The 26,094-nt window shown below is 36.5% G+C and overlaps 1 protein-coding gene across 1 annotated transcript in view; it reads right to left on the bottom strand.

Annotated features, from left to right (window-relative positions):
- Positions 1–25,025, bottom strand: part of NT5C3A (5'-nucleotidase, cytosolic IIIA) — a 41,042-nt gene extending 16,017 nt beyond the window's left edge. Inside the window, exon 1 of the mRNA XM_082662125.1 lies at positions 24,805–25,025. Within this exon, the coding sequence (XP_082518251.1) occupies positions 24,805–24,942 (138 nt within the window). The 5' untranslated portion in view covers positions 24,943–25,025. The remainder of the gene's footprint in view (positions 1–24,804) is intronic.
- Between the last annotated feature and the right edge of the window lie 1,069 nt (positions 25,026–26,094).

Raw genomic sequence — 26,094 nt, 5'->3', positions numbered from 1 at the left:
TCCTAAGAAGCTCAGCAAAGATTTTACTCTATCTCACAAAGTTTTGGGTTAAAATTGTGTATGGAGAAGTTGCAGCTCTCCTATAAGAATTTATATGGTGTTAATAAGATTTGAATAGAATTAAAGTGAAGTGTATATTTGCAAGAAAATGCTTTATTGCAAGAACACTTTATCAACATCTCTACATGTAAGGGTGAAGTTTGTGGGAAAACTATGCATTATTATTACTGAATAAGAATGTAAGGAGAAGCATAATCCACACAAGTCAAATTTATTCTTCAATTTTCTCATTTTAAAATCTTTAATTTTGTGAAATGATGTGACTAAGATCTGACTTGTGTTTGAATCTAGCATAGTGTCTGGCACAAAATAGGTATGTAATTGAATGATCATTTAAGGGTTTTGGGTGAAATTTATATGCATCTATTTGTTAAACCAAAAGTTTTAAAAATACCCTATCATTATACTAAGTTTCATTTTTGCAGTATAAATCTTAGGGAAAATTATTTTTGTTCCTCAATGACTTGACTTTTTTTTTTTTTTTTTGCGGTACGCGGGCCTCTCCCTGTTGTGGCCTCTCCCGTTGCAGAGCACAGGCTCCGGACGCGCAGGTTCAGCGGCCATGGCTCACGGGCCTAGCCACTCCGCGGCATGTGGGATCTTCCCGGATTAGGGCACGAACCCGTGTCCCCTGCATCGGCAGGCGGACTCTCAACCACTGCGCCACCAGGGAAGCCCAATGACTTTACTTTTACTTTATTCCAGGTAAGCAAAATTTTATAATAAAAGCACTGTTTAAAAAGGGTAAGTTAGTTGAGAGGGAAAAACTGACTTTTTCTTAAACTCTAGTAATAGAAGTTGAACATTAGATCTGTGTTCTTTATAATTAAAATGTGTGTAGCAGACATAAAAAAAATTTCTCAAATTCTAAAATCCATCCCCCCTTCCACTTAAATTACATATATAAAATTGGGAAATATCTTACTTAAAAAAGTATTTCCCACCCCTCTCAGAAAGGCTGTTAGTTAAGTTGATGATCTTATAACTGATGGTATCTTAGATTTGAATAAACAGTATTTCCAAATAGTAAGATACCTCCATTTTTTCACATCTGAAAAATACTGTCATCAAAACTGCCTGGCAAGTCTGTTTCTTCATTTATAGAATCCAAAGAGTAAAATATTAAATGCTTATGGCTTTTCTTCAATATTTAATATCTGAAAAGGATTTCTAGATTTCTCAGAAGGCACTATTTAAATAAAACCATTTTATTAGCTTGAAAAAAAGGAAGGAGGATGTGAAAAAGTACAGTGGAGTTTACAAAAATATCACATACTCTGAAACACTTGAAAAGCTCGAAGGAAAACAATTCAAGTAGTGAAGAATACGTTTTAATATCTGGGAATCTAAAGTCTTTTGTTACACATAGCCAAGTAGCCCAATTCCTCTCCACTCTCTGCCCCCAAGTATGGCTCTTTGTGGAGCATTCATTCATGTTTAGTAGAAAAGGAAAGAAGAAGGAAAAAAAAAAAAAAAGCCAGTGTTAGTAGGTAAAGGAGTTAATCATCTTTCTCATGGTCTCTTCATTATTTTATTTATACAAAAGAAAACAAAGAGTGATCAGAAATCTGCTAATGGCCAACTTTAGGACGTTATTTTTAATAAGTAAACCTAATAGTTTACTAGATACTCTGCAAATTTCAATGACGATATTTCATTCTTCCTAATCCTCACTGGCAATCTGACCAGAATTTATCCTTACTCAAAGATAATCTCACATGAAGTGACACTGCAGTCCTAATAGAAAAATCACTATCATTATAGAAGTGTAAAGACTAAGGTATAAATGTCAGCATTCTGGCGCTATTCTAAGGAAGACACTGAAAATTAGGGCAGGATATTTTTAAACCAATAGGCTTGTAAACCTATACTTGGTATATAAACTTCTGGCTTACTTTGCCAGCAGTCATCTGTTGCAGATGCTTCAAGAGAAAAGCTGCTGAAAAAAACACATCAAGTGTAGAAGACATGTTCAAAAATAGAAAATATTACCCTTGAACTATGAACTCTCTACTAAGAAAGTTCTGAAGTTTTAAGTATTTGGAACCTTTATATGTGGACTGGAAAATGTGGAAACTGGAAAATAATTACTTTGTGTTCTTTCACTGTGAGGTTAAGGTCTCTACTGTAACAGTGTTCATTACAAGGAACATGTAGGACCAAGCTAAAGACGGAAGCAAGAGGTAAGAAGAACTTCACTTGCATAGCACAAACTTGATAACTGATTTTAGCTATCGTGGTATTTCATTGAGATGATTCTCTTTACACCTTGAAGTTATTTACAAATCAAAATGACTGAAAATTTCTATATCTATATGAAAAAAATTTACTTGCCTTTATACAAGTTTTAAAGTATCTATTTGAATGCAAATTGAATACTTTTAAAGGCCCACTTGACTGTCTTATGGGAAAGTGAAAAAAGATTAAATTCATTGATATTCTTAGCTTAAAAAGTTGTGATTCTGCTTTAAGCTTGATACTTTTAGAAACATTTAAATTACACAATAAATTAAGGCAATTTTGAATGGTAAACTGTATACTACTTACATAAGAAAAGGTATGCATTACTACAGTATGGACAGTGTATCAGCAACAGTCCTAAATATCTTACTGCACATCTTCAGCAACATATATTACTTGTCCTAAGCTTGGGTTTTTAAAAATGACACTTTTTTAGGGTGATTAGCACATGGAAAATCAAACTATAAGTTCCTCATTTGTATAACATTATAAAATCAATTTCTTGGGGGCATTTAAAGAATTCTCCCTAATTAGATTTTCAAGGCAGCAGTGAAAAAAAAATACACAAACTGGAAAATGAAACTTTCTCTTGATACAGAGAGAAAACAAAAATGAAACTGAATAGCAAAAGGTGAGGTGGTAAGAGAAGGTGGTAGAAGAAAAGAAAATAGATTTCAAAGGCCAGTTATTTAAAAATTGGCAATTTATACCAATTTTCTTAAATAGTAAAATGTGGCTTCTCAGTCAGAATTTTGTAGATACTTATGAAAATACACAATTTCAAAGCTTAGAATTTAGTCATCTATCCTCCCCATCTCCACTAACCTAATAGCTAATAGTGTTTTTCAAGGTGAGTAAACCAAGGCACATAGAAAGTAGGTAATTTATACTGATCACCCTTAGAGTACTCTGAGTTCCTCTGTCCTTGAATATGTCCTAGAACAGCACAGGTACTAAGCAGCATCCCAAGATGCAGGGCTTGGATATAGGCTGCCAATAAAAACCAAGTAAACTACTTTACGAAATGGTCTGCTGCATTAGCTAACTATAAAAAATAAAGTAAATTCAAGTATTTAAATCTAAGTTAACTACAACATTCTAGGCTATTATGGTGATATATATGTTTGAATCTTAATTTTCAATACACAATGTGTTATAATCCTTACAGACAGTAATCCAGCTTTTATTAATTTATAAAACATACCAGTATAAATGCATTCCAAGATATCCTGGATAAGGCTTATGGGCACAAAATAAAAATTAATTATCTTTATTATTAGCCATAATAAATAGTTCCTAACCCTAGCTACACAAAGCATGTGGCTATCAGCAAAACTGAGTCACACAACAACTAATGAACAACAAAATTGGATCTTTTTTCCCCTTGAAAAGAGATTTCTGAGGGTACTTTGCTTTTCTTTAACATCTATGTGTGAAACAATAAGCTCTTAAAATTAGAACCTACAAATTATAATTTCTGAGACTCAAGACACTGCAAAGTTTTACATATTCATATCTTTGCAAACTATAAAGAAGTTTTACATTATACAGGATCATTCTGTTTTTATTTCCTTAATTTGGATGCTTAAATGCTTAAAATTTCAAAAGATACAGAATCAAATAAGAATCAGATAAAGTTAAACAAGAGAAACTCATTTTTACACGAACTGTACACACTTACCCTGAAGGTAACCAGACAAGCTACCGCAGCAAAAGAAAATTCTTCCTGTCTGAGGAGTACTAATATAGAACAAGGTGCAGCTGAGGGCGTTTCCAAAAGCCTTGGCTAATAAGCTGTATGCAAAAACAGTCTTGTGACGCATCACTACACAGTGCTTTATTATGCTCTGGGTGACAGGCTTGCTAGCTCTGAGTTAGTCACCAGTCAGTCTACAGAACATGATCAAATAAAATAATGTAGCAGTTAAGAGAACGTAAATCTGTACTAGTAGAGCACTGCCAACTTGCTCTGCAAAGAAAAAAGGAACCTCAACAGTAACACTTTGAAACACTCTCTTCCTCATGTGTTTTTTGGCTATCAGCGTACTTGTAGTATGTGTACTTTTCTGTATGAATATTATATTTCAATACAAAGTGAAAAAGAGTAGGTCGTGGTTGCCAGGGGCTGGAGGAGGGGAGAGCGGGGAGCTATTGCTCAACGTGTACAGAGTTTCAGTCTGGAAGATAAAAAGAGTTCTGGAGATGGATGGTGGTGGTGGTTTCACAACTATGTCAATGTACTTAATGCCATCGAACTGTACACTCAACAACAGTTAAAGCGGTAAACTTTGTTATGTATGTTTCACAGTTTTAAAAAGATTAGTTCATTTAAGACATGTGAAAAAAACATGATGCATAAAAGTGTGGTCAGTAAGATGTTAACAGTCTTTATTGCAGGGCAGTGGGATTTAAAGTGACTTTTATGTTTTTCTTCATATTTTCCTACACTGTAAATTTCAACAAGACCATGCATAGATCTACTAAAAAGTCTGAACACAATGAAAACTAATTTTTATGGTTAAAAAAATTGAAAACAGTTCCCTTCCTGCTGGAAATGAAAGCAAACTGTTGTGAAGAAAAATATTTTTAACCTTTAAAGAAAAATCAACCTGAGTAGTAGGATTAAATATGCTAATACCATGTGGCAGGTCCTGATACATAAGTTATGCTACGGGCTCCGGGAAGCTTTATCATGTTTATCATGTTTATACGTGTTTCTAAAATTGGCTATGCTACACTTACGTAAATAAATTTTTATATCAGCCTTCTCTCTTCTACGCTCGAGAGAAATCAAACCCACAAAACATTTCAGTAATCAAACTTTGTGAAGTGGCATTCTCTATTACAAACAACACAAAAAATTTTTAAATAGCTTTTAAAAAAGGCCACTAACAAATTAACCAAACTTGGTATCCTACCAAATATTAAAAATTGGCATTGCTATCTTAATAAGATGAGAAGATTGCCAACATAACATTTCTCTTAGAGGAAAATCTTTTATATTCTAGTAATGGAGGCTCAAGGGCAACCAGGTGATCCATTCTGAAAACACCTCTGTATTATGCATGAATGTGACGACTTAACTGTCCTTTAATATATTAATATGGTTAGCAATGATAAGAATTTTAAAGATATCTCTTTGAAACATGACTCCAGATAAATCATCTTCAACAAAAACAACAAAGAATGCTGGAGTTAGAGTTCCATAACCTTTTTGGAGGGGTATTTAGAAATACTATTAAAAGCTTTAGAAATATACATTCTCTTTGGCATACCAATTTTATGTCCTAAGGAAATAAGACAGTACACAAAGATTTAGTTGCAAGGGTGTATATTGCAGGGTTGCTTTATAATACTGGGAAACTGTAAACAGCCTAAATGCCCAGTATCTAAATGTTTATTAATACTGGAGAGGTGAATAAATTGGGGTAAACACATAAAAAATTATACAGTTCTCAAACATGATTATTCTAAATAGCTAAAATTTATTGTATGCTTACTGTGTGCCAGATACTTTTAAGCACTTGACATACCTCATCTCATCTCATCTCATCTTCATAACCCTAGAAGGTTTGTGCTGTTATTATCCTCATTTTAAAGGTGAATAAATTAAGGCTTGTAGCTGGCAAGTGGCAGAAATGGATTCAAATTCAGGTCTCTGTGACTTCAGAATCCATGCCTATAAATCACTATACAGGGCTTCCCTGGTGGCGCAGTGGTTGAGAGTCTGCCTGCTGATGCAGGGGACGTGGGTTAGTGCCCCGGTCTGGGAAGATCCCACATGCCGTGGAGCGGCTGGGCCCGTGAGCCATGGCCACTGGGCCTGCGCGTCTGGAGCCTGTGCTCCGCAGCGGGAGAGGCCACAACAGTGAGAGGCCCGCATACCGCAAAAAAAAAAAAAAAGCACTATACAGTACTGCTCTGTGAGATTAATATTTACATATATACTGAGACATACATGATCTACTATTGAGTGAAAAGAGTTATGAGAGTATCTATAGCAAGAGTCCAATTTTGGGGGAGAAATCTTTATATAAGCACAGGAAAGTCTAAAGTAGAATACATAAGACAGTGTCAGTAATGGGATTAAGGGGCCACTTTTATTTTCTGAGCTTCATAAAATAAATGAGTTCCTTGGGGAAAAAAATGGCTTGTTAAAAATGATATAGTAGTAGAACCGATCATGTCCATAATCGGAAAAGAAAGTTTAAAAAAAAAATCAGAACCAGTCAACATCATACGGATGGATTATTTTAAACAATATTTCTAAAGTAGAGACAGAAGCAAGGAATTCAGCCAGTTTACCCTAAGAACAAAACAAAATACTTTACAGCATGAAAACCAAGATGGCTAGTTTCTTATCAAGAGGGATGTTTTGGTCTCTAAGGGATAGATGACTTTGGCTTTGATAGTGCTCTGTCCAGCTACTCTAAGGAGAGTGGAGAAGAGAGGAAATGTGAGCATTGTTTCCTGACCACATATAGGGGACTTCTTCGGCCTTTCAATTCCATCTAGTAGGTGGGTATACGTGGTGGGGGTGGGATTGTGTGTCTCGTGGGGTGTCCCTCTGTCTAAAAAACCGCGCATACCTTAATTTAAAAATAATGTATTACTAAAAAGTGCTAATGATCACCTGAGCCTCCAGCAAGTCAAAATCTTTTTGCAATAGTAACATTAAAGAACACTGATTACAGACCACCATAACAAATATGATAGCAATGAAAAAGTTTGAACTATTGCGGGAATTACCAAAATGTGACAAAGAGACATGAAGTGAGCAAATGCTGTAGGAAAAATGGTCCCGATAGACTTGCTTGATGCATGTTTGCCACAAACCTTCGATTTGTAAAAAAATGCAATATCTGCAAAGTGCAATAAAACGAGGTATGCCTGTGTAATCTAATCAGTAAAACCTTAAGAGAAAGATAATACTTCCCCCTTCATTATAGGTAAGGAATCTAATGTCTGGGAGAAGTCACTTGTTACTTACATACATGAGCTGGAAGACTTTTTTTCTTACTTGATCAGCAATATTATAAACATAACACTTACATGAGAGGGCTAAAGATGTATATAAGAGTAATGTTTTGAAACTGTGCCATAGAAAAGGAACAAGGACACAAGTACTGAATGAAAGAAAATGAATTTTGTTTCAAATAGCTCTAGGGTCCTCTTTTTTTTTTTTTGAGAGGAGACATAAAGGATCCAGGAATAAAAGAAGTCATAAAGGCAGTCTCTTTAGCAGCACAGTGGACTTTCATCTCTGGACACAATGACTGGGCCTTGTTGCCTTGGAGTTTCTTTATTTACTGTCATAGAAACAAAAATTACTCATATCACTCCTGATGCAAACTCTAAACCTGAAATTGATATGCCAAGAGCAAAGAATCATACAGGACTCAAATATTTGGCAGATTTTTCTCCCCTTATAACACTGAAACTGCCTGTCTTTATCAACGGAGAAAGGGATACTCATTTGTACTTCAGAGTAACTTGTTAAAACTTTTAGATACCGTCAATTTTCAATTAACTTGAAAAGCTAAAAATGATCACTTCATATTTTGCCATCAAAAAAGTTTCTCAAAATTTTGAAATAATGAAAAAACAAAAAAGTCCACAGAAAATCTATCAGTTTAAATCTTAATAACTTATTAATTGATTTTGCCTTTAATCTTTGGGCAGGGAGTAAAGGGAATAAAGGTATTATATTAATTGTTATATATGAAAAAAATCATTTCATAATCCCACATAACACCTGTGGTATGTAGTTATTTCTCAATAATCCAATCTATGACTTAACTACTAACTCACAGTTAATTTACCATAATCCAATTACCATTTCTCTGTGGAATGTATTTTTAAACTTCATTCTGAACTTGCTTGACACCCTAGGAAGTTATTCCAAACCAAACAATAAAGTCATAAAAGGAAGACAATTCAGTAGGAGGTGAGATGTAATACTCTCTATAAGGACTCTTGCCAAATTTGTTCCTGCTAATTGTAGCACGATGTAAATAGAAAGACCATTTTTTAATCATACAAAACACCTGTCTAGGCATTTGACTTCTCTCAAAACTTCTCGGAAAAAGACAACAGTCAACTAACTTTAAAAGTGTGACTGTTCAAAATAAAATTGAAACAAGGTGATATAAATGTTTATATGAATACGGTTTAAAATGTTTAAGGAGCAAAAACAGAGATGAAAACAATTAATTATTATATGTTGGGGAAATGAACAGCAAGTAAAGATTTTCTCATAAGTTTTTCTCTCATTTAAAATAATTCCAAAGACTTATCCTATTAGGTGACTGTTAGCAAAGTTGATTGCTGCATTTATGAATTTACACACATATATATAAACTGAGGAAAACCTATGGTTCTAATCTCAATACATTTCTTAAAAACTCTATGCAGGGCTTCCCTGGTGGTGCAGTGGTTAGGAATCTGCCTGCCAATGCAGGGGACACAGGTTCAAGCCCTGGTCTGGGAGGATCCCGCATGCCTTGGAGCAACTAAGCCCACATGCCACAACCGCTGAGCCTGTGCTCTAGAGCCGGAGCTCTGCAACGAGAGAGGCCACAGCAGTGGAAGGCCCATGGGCACTGCAACAAAGAGTAGTCCCTGCTTGCCCAAAGACCCAATGCAGCCAAAAATAAATAAAATAAATGTATATATTTAAAAAAATACATCTTTGTTGATATGTATACATTAAAAAAAACTCTACGCAAAAATCTAGGATTGAATAACTTAATTTTCAGAAACTCAAATGAAGTTCTTGAACACAGTCTATATCTTTTTACTTTCTTATTTAAAAAGTAATAAATTCTGTAAACTCCTTTAGAGGAAATGACATTTGTGTTGCAATAAGTTGGTCAAGTTCAAGAAAATCCGATGTAAGACAGTACCATAAATGAAGGAAGTCTTTCCTAACTCTCAAATGTACTATGTTCTGATCTTTCAAGATGCTTAGCACTGAAATTATTGTTCCTGTTTTATTATATCTGGATTTCTGTGCCTGAAATGCAACAAGAAGAAAAACTTTTGTTTTAATTCTGGACTCCTTCCACATCATAAAGTTGGCATTCTATATGTTGAAAAGAAACAGTATTGTTTAGGATTGCTATTTTGGTATGGGTTATAATAAAAATGGTAAAAAAGTTTTATGTTATTAGTGGCTTTTATTATTGATGTATTATATCCAGTATATCTAAAAGGAGAGTACAAAGAGAACGTACTATCCCTTCTTCTTGCTATGCTAAATAAACTCATTTAAAAAGTAATAAGGTAAGAAAACAATGAAGAAAATTACTGAGATTCAAGTTCATAAACTAATAACTTGTAGCAAAGAATTATTTGAAATTATATGGATGATGTCAGCGGTTGATAACTTGAGTTTTTAAAGTATATAAGTAGAAGAAAACACAAAATATAACCCTTTCAAAACCTCTCTGAATATTAATAAACTCAACATAGTAAACCAAAGTAATTAATTTAATCTTAGAAAAGTTTTGATAACATATAGTACATTCCATAATGGAATGTGTGACACAGAAACCAAATTTATGGTTACCAAAGGGGAAAGGGCTTGGGGGGGAGGAGTAAATTAGAAGTTTGGGATCAGCAAACTACTACATATAAAATAAACGAGGTCCTACTGTATAGCACAGGGAACTATATTCAATATCTTGTAATAAACTATAATGGAAAAGAATCTGAAAAAGAATATCTTTATCTATCTATCTATCCATAAATAAATATATCTGAATCACTGTGCTGTACACAAGAAACTAACACAACATTGTAAATCAATTATACTTCAATAAACCAAACCAAAACCAACAATGGAATGTGTGCTCATTAGAACAGAACTCATAAAAATAAGTTTATTAGAAAATGACCTTCAAAAAGCTTTGTGGTCAGGTTTTATACTTGTGAGCTCTTTCAAACTTTAACAGCTCCCATGCTAGATAAACTATAACACATAAAAAGAAGTTAACTACCCAATGCCATTTATGAACTAACTAGTACAAAACCCTGAAACAAATGTCTCTCAAAAAGAGACAAAAAGAGAAAAGATACCTAATTTCACTTATGAATACACATAACAAAAGTTTTAAATAATAAACCAGTGACAGGGTGGGATAGGAAGGGTGGGAGGGAGATGCAAGAGGGAGGAGATATGGGGATATATGTATATGTATAGCTGATCCACTTTGTTATAAAGCAGAAAAAAGCAACAACAACCCAGTAACAAACTAAATTCAATAGTATAATAATCATCTGACATGACTGAATCAAATATATTCCAAAGATCAAGTAATAGTTATCAAAGAGAAATGATAGGATCACAGGTGATTGTATTTTCTTCTTCATACTCTTTGGTACTTTCTCAATTTTCTATAATGAATAATATCTTATACCTAGAAGAAAACAAAGATTATTTTTTAAAAGTTACATGTCCCAAAATAAAAGAAAGTGAAAGTGTGTATAATGCTACTACATCTTTAGAAGAAATGAACATGGCATATATTAAGTAATATTTATGAAGGTAAAATGAAAATTATCTATTGGAGCAAAATCATAATGCCTTCCTATTTTTTTCTGTAGTTAGCCTTCCTCATTCTATGGCTGGGAGGGTAAACTAGTGAGTAAGTTATACAAACTATTTAATGCTATATTCTCCTCCTACTCCGGCTATCGAATGAAGTCATAATGTATAAATGAGTCATGTGCAAATCAAGGTTAGTAAAACATTCTAAAGAATTAGTCATTGACTTAATGATCCATTTAAAGGTTTGAAAAGGAGGGTCAATTTAGACTACTCAAAAATGGAAGTGAAACAAAAAAACTTGGAAAAATATATTTCTAACATACTCTCATGGCTGAAAGTCATTTTATAAAAGCCCTTGCAAATCAAGAAAAAGAACTCAGATGGTTCAGAAAAGAAGAAAATAAGTGACCAAGTTTTTAAAAAGTTCAACTTCAAAAGTAATAGAAATATTAATACTTTTTTAAAAAGCTATCATTTGGCAAAGATCAGGAAAAAAAAAGATATCTACTCCCAGGAAAATACAGAATTAGGTACTTAAATATACTGTTGGTGAAAATATAAATTGGTACAACCTTTTCAGAGGGTAACCTCTGGCAGCACATTCAAAAGGCTTTGATCAAGCAATTCCATTTAAACAATCATGGACACGCACAGATGCTACAAGAATGTTCACTGATCCATTATTTATCATAACAGAAAGTGAAAAGCAATCTAAATGTTCACCAATGAAGAACTTGCTAAATAATTAATGATATCCGTATATGATATAATACCAAAGACAATATAGTCATTAAAATAAGTATAAGTTTATTATTAAGAAATAAATTAACAAGTTAAACATTGTTTTAACAAGTTAAAAACAATGTTATAGTATGGTCTCATTTTGGGAAAAATGATACTTAATAGTTATACGTACAGAAGGAGAAAGGAGTACATTTACTAAAATATGGGGTTTTTTAGGTGGTGAAAATTGCAGATTACTTTTTTTTGCTTATCTAGATTTTCTAATTTTATATCAGCATATACTATACCAGAAATAAAAAGAGAAAGAATCAAAGGGAAAATTAAGTTTAAGATAGGTAAATAATTAAAAATGGAGAAATTCCTTGTAAAAAGCTGGATCTTAATTCAGGTACTCATGAGTCCTTAATCATCAAAACTCCCCTAAAGCTAAATCAAATGATTGGAAATCCACACCTGTGGACCCCGTGAGTTAATTTTGAAATATATAATGAATCACATGATCTGTGCTTGTTCTAAGTATACTAGAGGGGACTCAAAAGTGAGTCAAACAGATACAGCTTTATCCTTTACAATAACTCATGTTTCTCATACAATTTTAGTGAAATTAAATCTCAGTAATTGTAAATGATATATGCCAAGCCTCCAAGTGTGCTACCCAGGTCAGCTGAACCATCTACAATTATGACAGCAGGCATGCAGGGATTGGGCTGGGTACTGTTTTCTAGAGTGCTAGGTACTCAGGTTAAAAACTGTTGCTCAGAATTTGGCATAATGCTGGACATTTCTCATTCTCTTTTTAACTTTAAGAAAGATATATGATAAAACTAGTCATTCAGTTTTTATCTCCAAATCTGAGGGCTCAAATGGAATACTGTTTAGAGATCATTTTTAAATGTATTACTTAAAATGAATAATATACTATATGAGAACATCATGTCTAAAATAAAGTTGGGAAAAGAATAGCTTTGTTTATTATATACACTGAATGTATATAATTTCTTTTTTAATCTTAATAACCCAGGTGGATATTAGAATAGTATACTGTTGGAATTCTCCCAAAGTGTAATTATTTAAAACAAGTGAAATGAAAAATAAAAACACAAAAACAGAACATATTCTAATATGATACCCTGAAGGAAACAGGGGGCAGGAGAGTTTTTAGGTGAATCTTCTCCACTCTAGAGAACTGGAAACTAAGGCTTACAAAAGTGAAATTTGTCCAGGGCTAAACCATTAGAATGTGGCAGTGCTGAGATCTGAACCAAGGATTTACCAACTACTAAACTCAAACATCTATTACACGACCCCATTCCCTTACAAGATTGCCTAGTGGTCAGATCACAGATTAACATAACTTGTTAAAGAAAGAAAATACTGTGTATCTTTACTAGATAAACCACAATATTTATATTATGCAGAGAAAAACAGAACAATAATTATGGATCAGTAGATATCGAGTTCCTTCTCCTGCCAAAACTAGGAACACATGACAATATCATGCATGGTACACAGTTGTGCACAAAAGACAAAATAGAATAAAGTATTTAATTAGCTTAGAAAGACAAAATTTTTAAATATCAGCAACACAACACCTTACTAAAGAAGTAATTCTCATTCCCAACTGGAAGCATGCTTTACTCAAAAGCTTCAGAGAGAGCTATAATCAGACTGAATGCTGGCTCTGCTATTTATTAGCTAAGTTCCAAAGCAAGTTGATAGAAAATTACAATAATTACCAGCTGTACTGTGCTTTAATGATTAAATTAGGTAAGCATGCAGGGCACACTTGGACATAAGTAGATACCTCAATGTTTTAGTTCCTTTTCCCTGGTTACAAGATAACAAGGCAGTGCCAAATTAACCAAGTGCAAATTGGTTTCTAATTGTTTTCTAGTTCTAATGCAGTGTAGCCCCCTTTTATCTTAGGGAACTTCAGTGGGTTTCTTTTTTGCAACATTTCACTATGCTGCAAAGCTAGGTTAGGTTCTCAAACTTTTCCTATCTCCCTCTATCAAAGTGTCTCATTCCCTTAGAGAATGAGAACGCTAGAATGCTAATGGTGTGACTGACAGAGAAATCAAGATAAACTGACAAACTGTTCATGGGGGAAGACTGACTGTATAATAACATGATGATTTTTTTGATGGTGTATTCGGAACCCAGACTCTGAGTGGGACATTTGAGGTAAGGTAAATGAAAGGGCTGTGCCACGACAAGGCTTCAGAGGAGATACAACAGAGGCAGGAAGGATGTTGCAGGAACCCACATCATGTTAAACCTCTGACCGTCTACTTCCACCTAATTATAAGCAGGAACTTGCCAAACAAATTAAGTAACCCTCCAATCAACTGCTAAACAACTTTGTAATCTATTAGCACCTTGAAAATGAAGAACATATGTTGGAAAAAAGTAGACAAATGGCATTTACATCTATAATGGCAGAATACTGTCATACTTGGTTTAAATTTCATAGGTTAATGGTTTTTAGGAGAGGAAAAAAATTTTCTCTCTATCCTTCTAGATTCTTGCCTGAGATCCCCCGTACTAAAAAGACAGATTCACAGAAAAAAATTTCTTCATACCTACAAGAGCTCCCACAAAGATATGAGACCCAAAGACAGCCAGGCAATTGAGGCTTACATACCATACTGAGCTAAGGAGAAAGAAGTAGGAGTCTGGGGCTTTAAAGGGGAGGAAGGCAATTCACAGAAGAGGGGAAGAGCAAACGTTTGGTAAACAAACATTTGTCCTGCTATGCAGATAAGTCTCTCAGATGAAAAATGTGATCTCTGGTAATAGCTGTCTTCCTGGTACAGGACCCCTTTCTAAATTTTTAGGCAGTTCAGGAGGAGGCAAAAAGCCTTTCCTGAGTCTGCTGAGTCTTGACTGCCTTCAGCACCAAATAATCCACATGCCAAAATGGCACATTTTGTGTTGGCATATTCTCCTCCCCTTCAGGTTTAAGAAATAGATGGTAAACATAAAAATGCATTAATAAGGAAGGTAAATAGTTTAGAAATGTAGCACCATGCCATAGCAGAGCGAGAAGTCTGCCACCTGCTGACAGAAAAACAGGATTGTATAATTTCCCTGATGGCTGTTTTTTTAAAGGGTGAAAACCTATCAGGAAAGGTTCATGACATTAGATTTCAAATTAGTTATTACATGAAGATATAAATTACAACCTATAATTAAAAGAAGAATAAAGATTAAAATAGGATTTCAGATTCTCTGTATTTTTTTTTTAATATATTTATTTATTTATTTTTGGCTGTGTTGGGTCTTTGTTGCTGTGCACAGGTTTTCTCTAGTTGCGGCGAGCGGGGGCTACTCTTCGTTGCGGTGCGCGGGCTTCTCCTTGCAGTGGCTTCCCTTGTGGCGGAGCACGGGCTCTAGGCACATGGGCTTCAGTAGTTGTGGTGCGCAAGCTCAATAGTTGTGGCACACGGGCTTAGCTGCTCCACGGCATGTGGGATCTTCCTGGACCAGGGCTCGAACCCATGTCCCCTGAATTGGCAGGAGGATTCTTAACCACTGCACCACCAGGGAAGTCCCTCTGTATGCTTATTAATTTAATAATAATTATTAATACATTATTATTAATTTAATAATAATTTTAAAAACAAGTAAAATAGGAATATATGGAAATGATTTAACATAAATTATAGGGAACATTCAAACTGCTGTGAAAAATTAAGGATAACCCAAAACACTTGGCAAAATTATAAAATCTGTGGGGGAGGGAAAGTGATTTTCCCTCTATCCTTCTAGGTTCCTGGCTGAGACTCTGCTGTAATAAAAGACAGATTGAGAAAAACAAGTTGAATAACATATACAGTATACTTCCTGTATACATGAGCGATACCCAGGAAAACTGAGTTAACTCTCAAAATGGCCCAAGTCATCGCCTTAAATACCATCTCTAGCTAAAGACAAAAGATGCTGGGCAGGGGAAAGCCAGGTTTTCAGGCAAAGCTCAGTAAATAAGGGTACGGTTGTCAATGTGGAGTTAAGACCTTTAAGAGGTCTTATATAATATATATATATTCAGTTGTTGCCCTCTTTCTGACAGAGAGAGGTAGACACCCCTACAAATGGAGATTTCCCTTATAAGTGTAAATTGTTCTTATCAAAGGGTAACTTGCTTTTCAGAGTTTCTCTTGTGTCAGCTGTTTTTTTTAAAAAAATAATCAGCCTAAAATAATCCTTAATGCCACGGAGGCATATTTTGGAGTTACAAATTCTGCTCCCTTTCAAATCCTGTAGATTTCACCTCTGCAATCCTCTTTCTGTCCTCCTCTTTGAACTGCTCCCACAGCAGTCTAGAGAGCATAGTCATTCTCTTTACTTCAGGCTTATTTTAATTCCTGCTCATCCAGAGTGGCAGGTTTGCCACCCCAAGGTGTACCTCTTTGGCATAAAGATTATTTCGAGATGATTATTTCAAAGAAACAGCAGACACAAGAGAAGCTCTGAAAACAGAGTAGAAATTACCTTTTTGTAATGGAAATTTACATTTATGAAGGACATCTCCATTTGTGTGTCTCCCTTTGTACCAGGAAGAGAAGATGAGTAAGCACAAGAAACATATTAATGGAGAATGCACTTAAATTTGTGTATCAACCCTAGGTCAGGCTTGCCATACTCCTCTTCTGTCGCAACTCTTAACAGGCTCCCACACAGTTCTTTTGTCTTTAGCTTTAGATGGTATAATTCTAAGGCATCCAGAAGTTACTCATTTTCCCCTGGTATCGCCCATGTGTACAGGTTAATGAACTTCCGTTTGTTTTTCTCTTGTTAGTTTGTCTTGTTATGGGGTCCCCAGTGGAGAATTTAGAAAGGTGGAGGTAAAATTATTTTCTCCTCCCCTATACTTCTCTCCTCCTGGTCCTAGTAATGCTGATTCAGTGTACCTCAGCTACCAGGTTATTCATACTAAAATGCATTCCAGATCTTATTTATTTTAGAAAAACAAACTCAAAGGCTCTTTAGCAAATTAATTATAAACACCTGATAATAAAGATGCTTCTACAATGTGGTCCCAACACACTTTTTATAATGTTATTTCTTTTAACTAACCAGTTTTTAAAAATATATAAAATACATGCTCATGTTCTTTCAAACAGTATGAAACATTAAAGGATGAAAAAGTTGAAGGCTTCCTCCACAGTCTCATTCTCCCAAGTTTGACTCTCATCAGCAACAACTATAAACAGCTTCTAATATAGTTTTTCAAGAATTTCCAATAACAAGCATATACATGTATCTCTTTTGGAACCACAACTGTCCTCCAACTTGCTATTTTCCCCCTCATTTGAGCTTTTGTTTTTTTAAAATTTTATTTTATTTATTTAGTTTTTATACAGCAGGTTCTTATTAGTCATCCATTTTATACACATCAGTATATACACGTCAGTCCCAATCGCCCAATTCATCACACCACCACCACCACCCCCCAACCGCTCTCCCCCCTTGGTGTCCATACGTTTGTTCTCTACATCTGTGTCTCTATTTCTGCCCTGCAAACTGGTTCATCTGTACCATTTTTCTAGATTCCACATATATGCATTAATATACAATATTTGTTTTTCTCTGACTTCCTTCACTCGGTATGACAATCTCTAGATCAATCCATGTCTCTACAAATGACCCAATTTTGTTCCTTTTTATGGCTGAGTAATATTCCACTGTATATATGCACCACATCTTCTTTATCTATTTGTCTGTTGATGGGCATTTAGGTTGCTTCCATGACCTGGCTATTGTAAATAGTGCTGCAATGAACATTGGGGTGCATGTGTCTTTTTGAATTATGGTTTTCTCTGGGTATATGCCCAGTAGTGGGATTGCTGGGTAATATGGTAATTCTATTTTTAGTTTTTTAAGGAGTCCATACTGTTCTTCATAGTGGCTGTATCAATTTACATTCCTACCAACAGCACAAGAGGGTTCCCTTTTCTCCACTTCCTCTCCAGCATTTGTTGTTTGTAGATTTTCTGATGATGCCCATTCTAACTGGTGCGAGGTGATACCTCATTGTAGTTTTGATTTGCATTTCTCTAATAATTAGTGATGTTGAGCAGCTTTTCATGTGCCTCTTGACCAACTCGTTTGAGCTTTTTAAAATGTTAACTCATGCAGATTTACTTTTTTGTTTCCAAAGCTGCACAATATTTTATTATACAAATGCACCATAATTTAACCATGCACTGTTATTTATTTAACCAATGTATACCACCTCCAGAGTAAATGAAAGTGCCCATTTTTCTACATCCTCATCACTCTGCTTTCTCTTCTTCACACAGTAATTTCTGGCAGCCCCAATTTTCACTATTTGTGAGCACAAGACTTGGAAGTCTTGTGACTTGTAAAATTTGTAATTTTGCTGAAGGCAAGTATTTGAATAGTTTACTTCAATGGTTCTCAAACTTTTGCAAGCCTCAGAATCATGGGGTGGGGTAGGGTGGGGGGGGAGCTTGTTAAATGAAGAAAGTAAAAGGATCTAAGGATATGACAGCTTTTAGCCAGAAAGCAAAATTCTTGAATAAATTAAAAATATTAGTATCTGGTTCAAGGGTGGCTGTCTGTCATGTAAATGAATTCACAACAAAAGGAATAAGCAAAAAAAAATTTGTAAAGCTAAAACTTTTTCAGGAACTATTATAGCTAATATAAAAATGCCTCGCTAGATAAGAGATCACACTTTTCACTGAAGTTGAAAATGTGGTTAACTTGCTGCTTAAGGATAACACACAGGAAACATGACAAATGTGCTTTGAAAAGACAAAGTCATATGCCTGGTAGAAACATTTCCATACTTCCAAATTTGGAGATTCAAGATAACCTTGGATATTTTCTTTGCCAAAGTTAAGATTTTAATGTATTTTCCTTATTTGACAATATATTTTATTCAAATTGGACTAATCATGATTGCTACCCCTCAAATACCACCACATACATCAAACATTACCCAATGTCATCTCCTGTTCCTTTGAACTCCACAAAGCCTTCTGTTGATCTCTCTCAAGACATTTATATTCATTCATTCTAGAAGTACTGTTAGGACTTTAGCTTTTAAGCTAGTTGTGACATATTTGGGAGATTAGCTTCTAAATCTCATTAGCATGTATGATGGCAGTGGTCATGTGCAGGAGTTGTTTAAGATCTAGATATTTCAGGTGTGAATGAATAAATCTTTACTCTTGGGGTGGACAGAAGATCAAAGCTATTCAGAATCTGTATTCTCTACTGCTGTATTACCAAATACTTGGAATAGTTGGAATGCTCTATTTTTCTACCAGCCTACTGACCACTGGTAATATTATATTATATACAGGTGTTTTCATTTGATTAAGTATTGAATATTTACTGAATAGTCAATGATATGAAAAAAGAACGGGCACTGTGCTGTGGTATGGTAGACCGGTAATTACCTAATACACACCCTCCTCTTCTTCTTACTAATAGAATCTCAATTTTGTCAGAGGGTGGCAAGTTGCTCGATCAAAAAAAAAAAAAATTCCTCAGCTTCACTTACAGTTAGGATGACCATACGATACTGTTCCCTCCAGTGACATGCAAGAAGAAAGTTTTGCTTATTAAATAAGCATTCTCCTCCCTGCCTCCTCCTTTCTGCTGCCTGGAAGATGGAGATGTTGGCCAGGACTACAACAGCCATCTTGTGACCATGAGAAAAGCCAAGGACATTTCAAAGACCTCTTCATATCCTTGTACCCTCTAATTAACACCAGCAACTGCCTATTTTTTGGACTTCTCGTTACAATAAAAAAATAAAATCTGAACTGTTTAATAAAGCCACTGATTTGGGGTCTCTGTTTCTCTTAGTCAAGTACAATTAATAAAAAAGGGTGACAAAGAACTATGCACCAATCCAGACTCTTCAAGAATATACATTACAGTAAACAATATAAGAGTACATAAATTGCTAAATTATGAGAAATCATCAGGAAATGCCACAGGAGTTCAGGGAATATGCTTCACAGAACAAATCAAGAACTCAAAACAGGTGCTAAAAGGTCATAAATTTCTGTACTGATATAAATTAGATGAAAGTTGAGTTATAGAAATATTTTAAAAGCCTATGTGATAGTGCTGATCCACTAAAGCAGCTGTTTGAATCTTGGTTCCCCCCCTCCCTTTTCTAAATATATCTAAATATAGACTCAATAGTCGGCTTTCCACTTAGAATAGTACCCAGAAAACGTTTGATATTATCTTTAGAAGAAAGGAAGAAGTTTTTGTTAGAAGTTTATCTCCAGGAAGGAAACACACTGAAGTTTCAAAAACAGCACCAGCTATTTAAGGAATAACTCCTGATGTTCACAAGGAAGCCATAAGTACTTGAGATGTGTTTAAATTAAAAATGACAATTTTAACTGGTTGGGGAACTTCCAGTGACAGTTCCATCCCTCCTATTCCTGCTGTCCAAATAATTTCCACCCTCTTTGTTGCTCTTTAGGGAATAGTGTTGAGACTATACATTAGTTCTGGTTTTGTGCTTCCATTTTATTTCATTTGTTAGATACTTCCACCTTGGGAGAATTCCCCACCCCTAAATTTATAGAGATATAACTCTATAAATATACATAAATTGTATTTATACAATATATACATATACATATGTCACTGTATAAATTTAAGGTATACAGCATAATGATTTTAAATACACATATTGTGAAATGATTTCGCAGTAAGTTTACTTAGCATCCATCATCTCATATAGATACAATAAGAAAGCCAAAAAAAAAAGTCTCTGTTTGTGATGAGAACTTTTAGGATTTAATCTCTTAGCAGCCTTCCTATATATCCTACAGCAGTATTAGCTATAGTCATTATGTTGTACATTATAACCCTAGTACTTATTTATCTTATAACGAAGTTTGTACCTTTAATAAAGGATATGAGAAGAACTGAATAAGATTAAACCATCTCATCTTTTTTTGTCATTAGTTTTCTATTGGAGAAAAATAGGTAATCTGCTGGTAAAAAGTAAAACCAGAATATATTCTGGTAATACAAAAGAAACAAAAGAGAAAACAGTTGATATATAAAAATTGGAAAGAGGTGCCATTTAGTAGGAGAAATTAAGTCAACTGAACAGAAGTAAAGAAGAAAGTAAGTAGAGACAGTGCAGGGCTGAAAATAAGACATAATGTAAATTAAAATATGCAGAAATAAACGGATGCTATAAATCAGTGAGTAGTACAGTCGGCCATTCATATCTGTCAGTTCCACATCAGCGATTCAACCAACAAAGGGCTGAAAATATGTGGGGGAAAAAAATTCCAGAAAGTTCCAAAAAGCAAAACTTGAATTTGCTGCTTACTGGCAACAATTTACATAGCACTTACATTGTATTTACAACTATTTACATACCATTTACATTGTATTAGGTATTAGAGATAATCTAGAGATGATTTAAAGTATATAGGAGGTTGTGTATAGGTTATAAGTAAATACTAAAGCATTTTATAAAAGGGTCTTGAGCATCCTTGGACTTTGGTATCCAGGCGGGTCCTGGAACCAATCCCCCATGGATAGCGAGGGGCTACTATTCACTCTTAGAGAGAGGGATGTTCCTTATTCCTTTAAAAAGGCATCTGTCCACCTGTGTTCTCTATGCCCTACCTTCCTATCTCCTCTAGAACTCAGCTTGATTTTCCCTCTCCCCCTCTCTCATTTTTTTTGGCCAAGCTGTGGGGCTTGGGAGATCTTATTTCCCCAACCAGGTACTGAACCTAGACCATGGCAGCCGAGTGCTAACCACTGGACCACGAGGGAACTCCCTTCCTCCTCTCTCACTTCTTTAAGCACTCGTTTTTCACTGCCATCCTGCCTGCCAACATGGTCACGTGCCAACCATTCAGAACCAAAACCAAACCAAACATACACCGACGGCACAAGTATTTTTGTACTCAACAATCACTTTCTGGTCTTCTTCACTCCATTGTTCTTCTAGTGGCTGTCCAACCCACAAGGCTTTCAGTTAATTTTTGATCTGTGCAGACTGACACTTCTGCCTCTGCCCCTTCTTTTGGAAACATGTCCTGTTACCCCATCTCTGAGATCTCTGTTTTCTTTACTGAACATCCACTATATGTCAGTATTCTCAAGTTTTCTTTTTTCATTTTGCTGCAAAGTTATGGGTGAGAAATTATTATCATTTCCACTATTTACTGCCAAGAGGCTAGACACTTGAGAAAGTAGTTTCTAGTCCCAGTTTATCTTCGCAACTCCAGCACTACATTTTCAGCTGCTGTTGCTAATAGTAACAGGTAATGTATATACTATATATTACTATGGGCCAATATATGGCAACAAATGCTTTTCTAAGCATTTTACTTATTTTAACTAATTTATGGACATTTCTACTTGGCTAAACAGGACAAAGTGAACTTATTGTTCCACATTGTCCCTGCCTCCTCTTTCTTTCCCCCTTTCTATCTTGGCTAATAATGTAGCCAGTATCACCATTTAGCTTGTAACCCCCCCCACCCCTGTGATTAATCTCTTTATTTAATGATCATAAATAATGATAAGCTCACAAATGATAGCAATTATGTCCACTGTGTTATTTCATGTAATCTTCACAACTATCCCATGAAATAGGTAGTATTACCATCTTCCAATTAATAGATGAAGAAACAGACTCAGAGGAGTTAAATAACTTTCCCAAGATCACACAGCTTGATAAATGAGAAAGCCTACATTCAAAGCTAGGTTTGTATGAGTCCAGAATTTGTAGTGCCACTAAGTCCTGCTGATTTTACCTCTGCAATGTTTATCCTCTGATCGCTTGTCTCCTAGTCTAGACCCTAATCATCTTTCACAATGAATACTGCCAACAACCTCCTAAATTATTTCCTTCTTTCCAGGCTCTCCGCTTTCACCCTATCTTGTCTAAGTGATCTGTATAAAATATAGTTTTGAACATGCAACTATCCTGTTTAAAACCCTTTCATGGCCCCCTATAGGCAAAGCCTTTAGAATGGCTTTACAAGATTCCTTTACAATTTGGCCTCTTTGCCCACATTCCCCATCTCTTCCTTCCAAATACACATCTGTGGCTTCCTGGTGTCACAGTAGTTAAGAATCCCCCTACTGGGCTTCCCTGATGGTGCAGTGGTTAAGAATCCGCCTGCCAATGCAGGGGACCAGGGTTCATGCCCCGGTCCGGAAAGATCCCACATGTCGTGGAGTGGCTATGCCCATGAGCCACAACTACTGAGCCTGCACGTCTGGAGCCTGTGTTCCGCAATGGGAGAGGCCGCGACAGTGAGAGGCCCGCGCACCGCGATGAAGAGTGGCCCCTGCTCTCCGCAACTGGAGAAAGCCCTCGCACAGAAACGAAGACCCAACACAGCCAAAAATAAATATAAAATAAATAAATTTAAGAATCCGCCTACCAATGCAGGGGACAGGGGCTCGATCCCTGGTCCAGGAAGATCCCACATGCTGCGGAGCAACTAAGCCCGTGTGCCACAACTACTGAGCCTGCGCCCTAGAGCTTGCGAGCCACAACTACTGAGCCCACGTGCCACAACTACTGAAGCCCACCCTCCCTAGAGCCCATGCTCCGCAACAAGAGAAGCCACCACAATGAGAAGCCTGGGCACCACAACCAAGAGTAGCCCCTGCTCACCGCAACTAGAGAAAGCCCGCGCGCAGCAACGAAGACCCAACGCAGCCAAAAATAAATAAATTAAAAAACAAAAACAAATACACATCTGTATATGATGCTGTAGCCACAAGACTACTTGTCCCTATGCCTGAATTAATATAACATTATGTATATATAAAGATTGACTGATTTCTATACTACAAACAATGGGCCTTAATTATTTTCACAAAGATGGCAAACTGTTCTTATAATGGCTTCATTGTGGATTTTGTGAAAGCATTGATTTTTACCTCTACCTGGTTTCGAGGAGAAGTGATAGACTAATCCACAGTATAAGTACATACAAGAAGGTATGGCATTGTGGGTTTCTTCCCCACATTTGTATTATACATTTTTGGTTTGGAACAAAAGGAAGCCATCGAAGTTTTCTATGCAGGACAGCAACATAAACAAAATGAAATTTTTGAGATGAAAACATTTGCTGCTATGAGTACAGAGATGGAGAAAGACTACGTAATAATAATCTAAGACTAATTTAACCCTACCGATAAACAAAACTATTGGCATATGAGATATGTGGGAATTAACATTTTTTTTTTAATTATGGAAAAATATTTCTGTATTCAACCTAGGGCCAATAGCAAACAACGGGACAAAAAGTTTCTTTGATCAATTAGAACATATGATTGGGCTAAGTATTCTAATATGAACCTAAAATGATATTATTTAGTACAGCGGTAAACTGTCAACTGACTTGTCAAAAATACTTGACCCCAGAAGTTCACGCGTGTAGTACCTCATCCGGAGTATATACGGGATTCTTCACTCCAGGAAGTATATTAGAATGCAACTCACTGAGAAAACTGTCTTGACGAGTGGGCTCTAATTAAAAAACAAAAACCTAAAAACATCCCCAACTTTGGAGAAAATATTGCTTATAATGTACCTCAAGAGGAATTCTTCAAACACTGTCTTACAATAAAATTGGAAATAAATTTCTAAAACGTTATGTAAGAGGCTTGCGGAGAAAAAATGAACACGAAGGTACATCCCGGCAGTTTGAGACAAGAAGGAATAACATTCAAATACAAAATAAACTACTTTGAACTCCAGCTGGGTTAACTGGCATTCCTTTAATTAACCACTGAGAAGTTACACCTTGTCATAATCGAACTCATCCTACCCACGATGCAAAAAAAAAAAACCCCTCATCAGAATGGGATTGTTGCAACAGTTTGACGCGGGATGAGGGAAGGAGAAATCTGCCCAGAAACGTCCATTTATTTCTCGATAAAACGGGTTTTTGCAGCGGGAGGCAGCTTGTTTCCGAATCACCTATTTTGCTGCCTTTTTGTTTCAAATGGAGACATAACAAAGCCCATGGGAAGCCGAGCGCCACCGTCGAAGGTCCAAACCAGGTCACCTGGCCGCGGGGTGGCCGCACGCGGGGCGAACGGCTCCCCTGTGGGCCCCTCTCATTCCAGCAGCGGTCGGCATGTGAAGGCGAGGCCGGACGGACCACCCGCGGCCCCCTAAGCGCTCCGTAGCGACGAGCCCCCATACTCACCATCTCGATGATCTTGGTCTTCCGGCCCGTCTTTCTCTTCAAGGTGAAAATGTACTGGGCCAACACCGCCCCCGCCACGACGGCGCACACGCTGGCGCTCGCTACCGCGCCCACCCTCGCCACCGCGGATCGGTCCATGGACGGGACCTCCCGCGCCTCGCGTTCCAAGAAAAGAGGTCGCTAGGTGGCTGCGGGCCTCGGAAACGCCAGCCAGTGAAGAAGCCCCGACGCCCCGCCCTGCTTGCATGAGCCCCGCCCCCAGGAAAGCCCCACCCACGAGCGCCCAGCGGCGGGAAGCCGGAGCGAGGAGGAGGGACTAGCCTGCGTGGGCGGCGAAGGTGGGGAAGCGGATCTTCTCAGAACCTGGGTCCGAGAGACTGAGGACAGAAAAGGGGACTTGGAATTAATTCTCTCTCTCTCTGCTAATGATGACCAGGCAGTGGTTCATTCCAGCCCCGCCCAGTAGAAATCTGATTCTAACCATCACTCAGAAAATATCCTCTGCCTTCCACCCGCCTCTGACGCTCAGGACTACAACTCCCAGAAGGCATCCGGGCTCAGCTATCTGACTTGCGCAGTAGCTTGGCTGTAAAGTGCTGTGACAGACTGCAGGGTGCAGCTAAGAAAACAAGGGAGTAAAAAGGTGACCTACAGAATGTGAGAAAATATTTGCAAACCGTTTATCTGATAAGGGGTTAGTATCCAGATTATGTTAAAAAATTATGTCAATAACAAAAAACAACCCTATTAAAAAATAGGCAAAAGCCTCAAATAGACAATTGGTCAAGAAGCTTACGAAAAGATACTCGATATCACAAATCAGGAAAATGCGAATCAAACCCACAGTGACATATCACCTCACACAAGTTAGGACAACCATTGTCAAAAAAACAAAATTAAAAGTGTTGGTGAGGATGTGGAGAATTGGAACCCTATCCGCTGCTAAACTATGTGCCTATATACTACTGTATTGTACCTTTAAAAATTGTTATGTTGGTAAATTTTACGTTATGCGTTTTATGCCACACACATAAAAACTTGCTATGACAACACAACAAAGGTGGCTTGAAGTTAGGCTGGAACAAGTAGGTGTTCGTCCTTTTTCTCCTACATCTCAGTCAGTCATCACCTCTTCCATCATTTTCTCTTTGTGAGTAGCAGGACTTGTTCTCACCTTCCTGGTCTCTTTCAAGGGACGGATGCAGTTTCCTCTGCTTTTCTCTGGGGATGACAGGAAGGGGATGCAGTGGAACTACTTGTGGGGGGGAAATCACGCCAACTCTGTGATGC

The sequence above is a fragment of the Grampus griseus genome (genome assembly GCF_964374135.1).
Source record: "Grampus griseus genome assembly, chromosome: 9".
Classification (NCBI taxonomy): Eukaryota; Metazoa; Chordata; class Mammalia; order Artiodactyla; family Delphinidae; genus Grampus; species Grampus griseus.
Note: the sequence above shows the minus strand (reverse complement) of the source record. Positions and strands in the feature narration are given on the sequence as shown.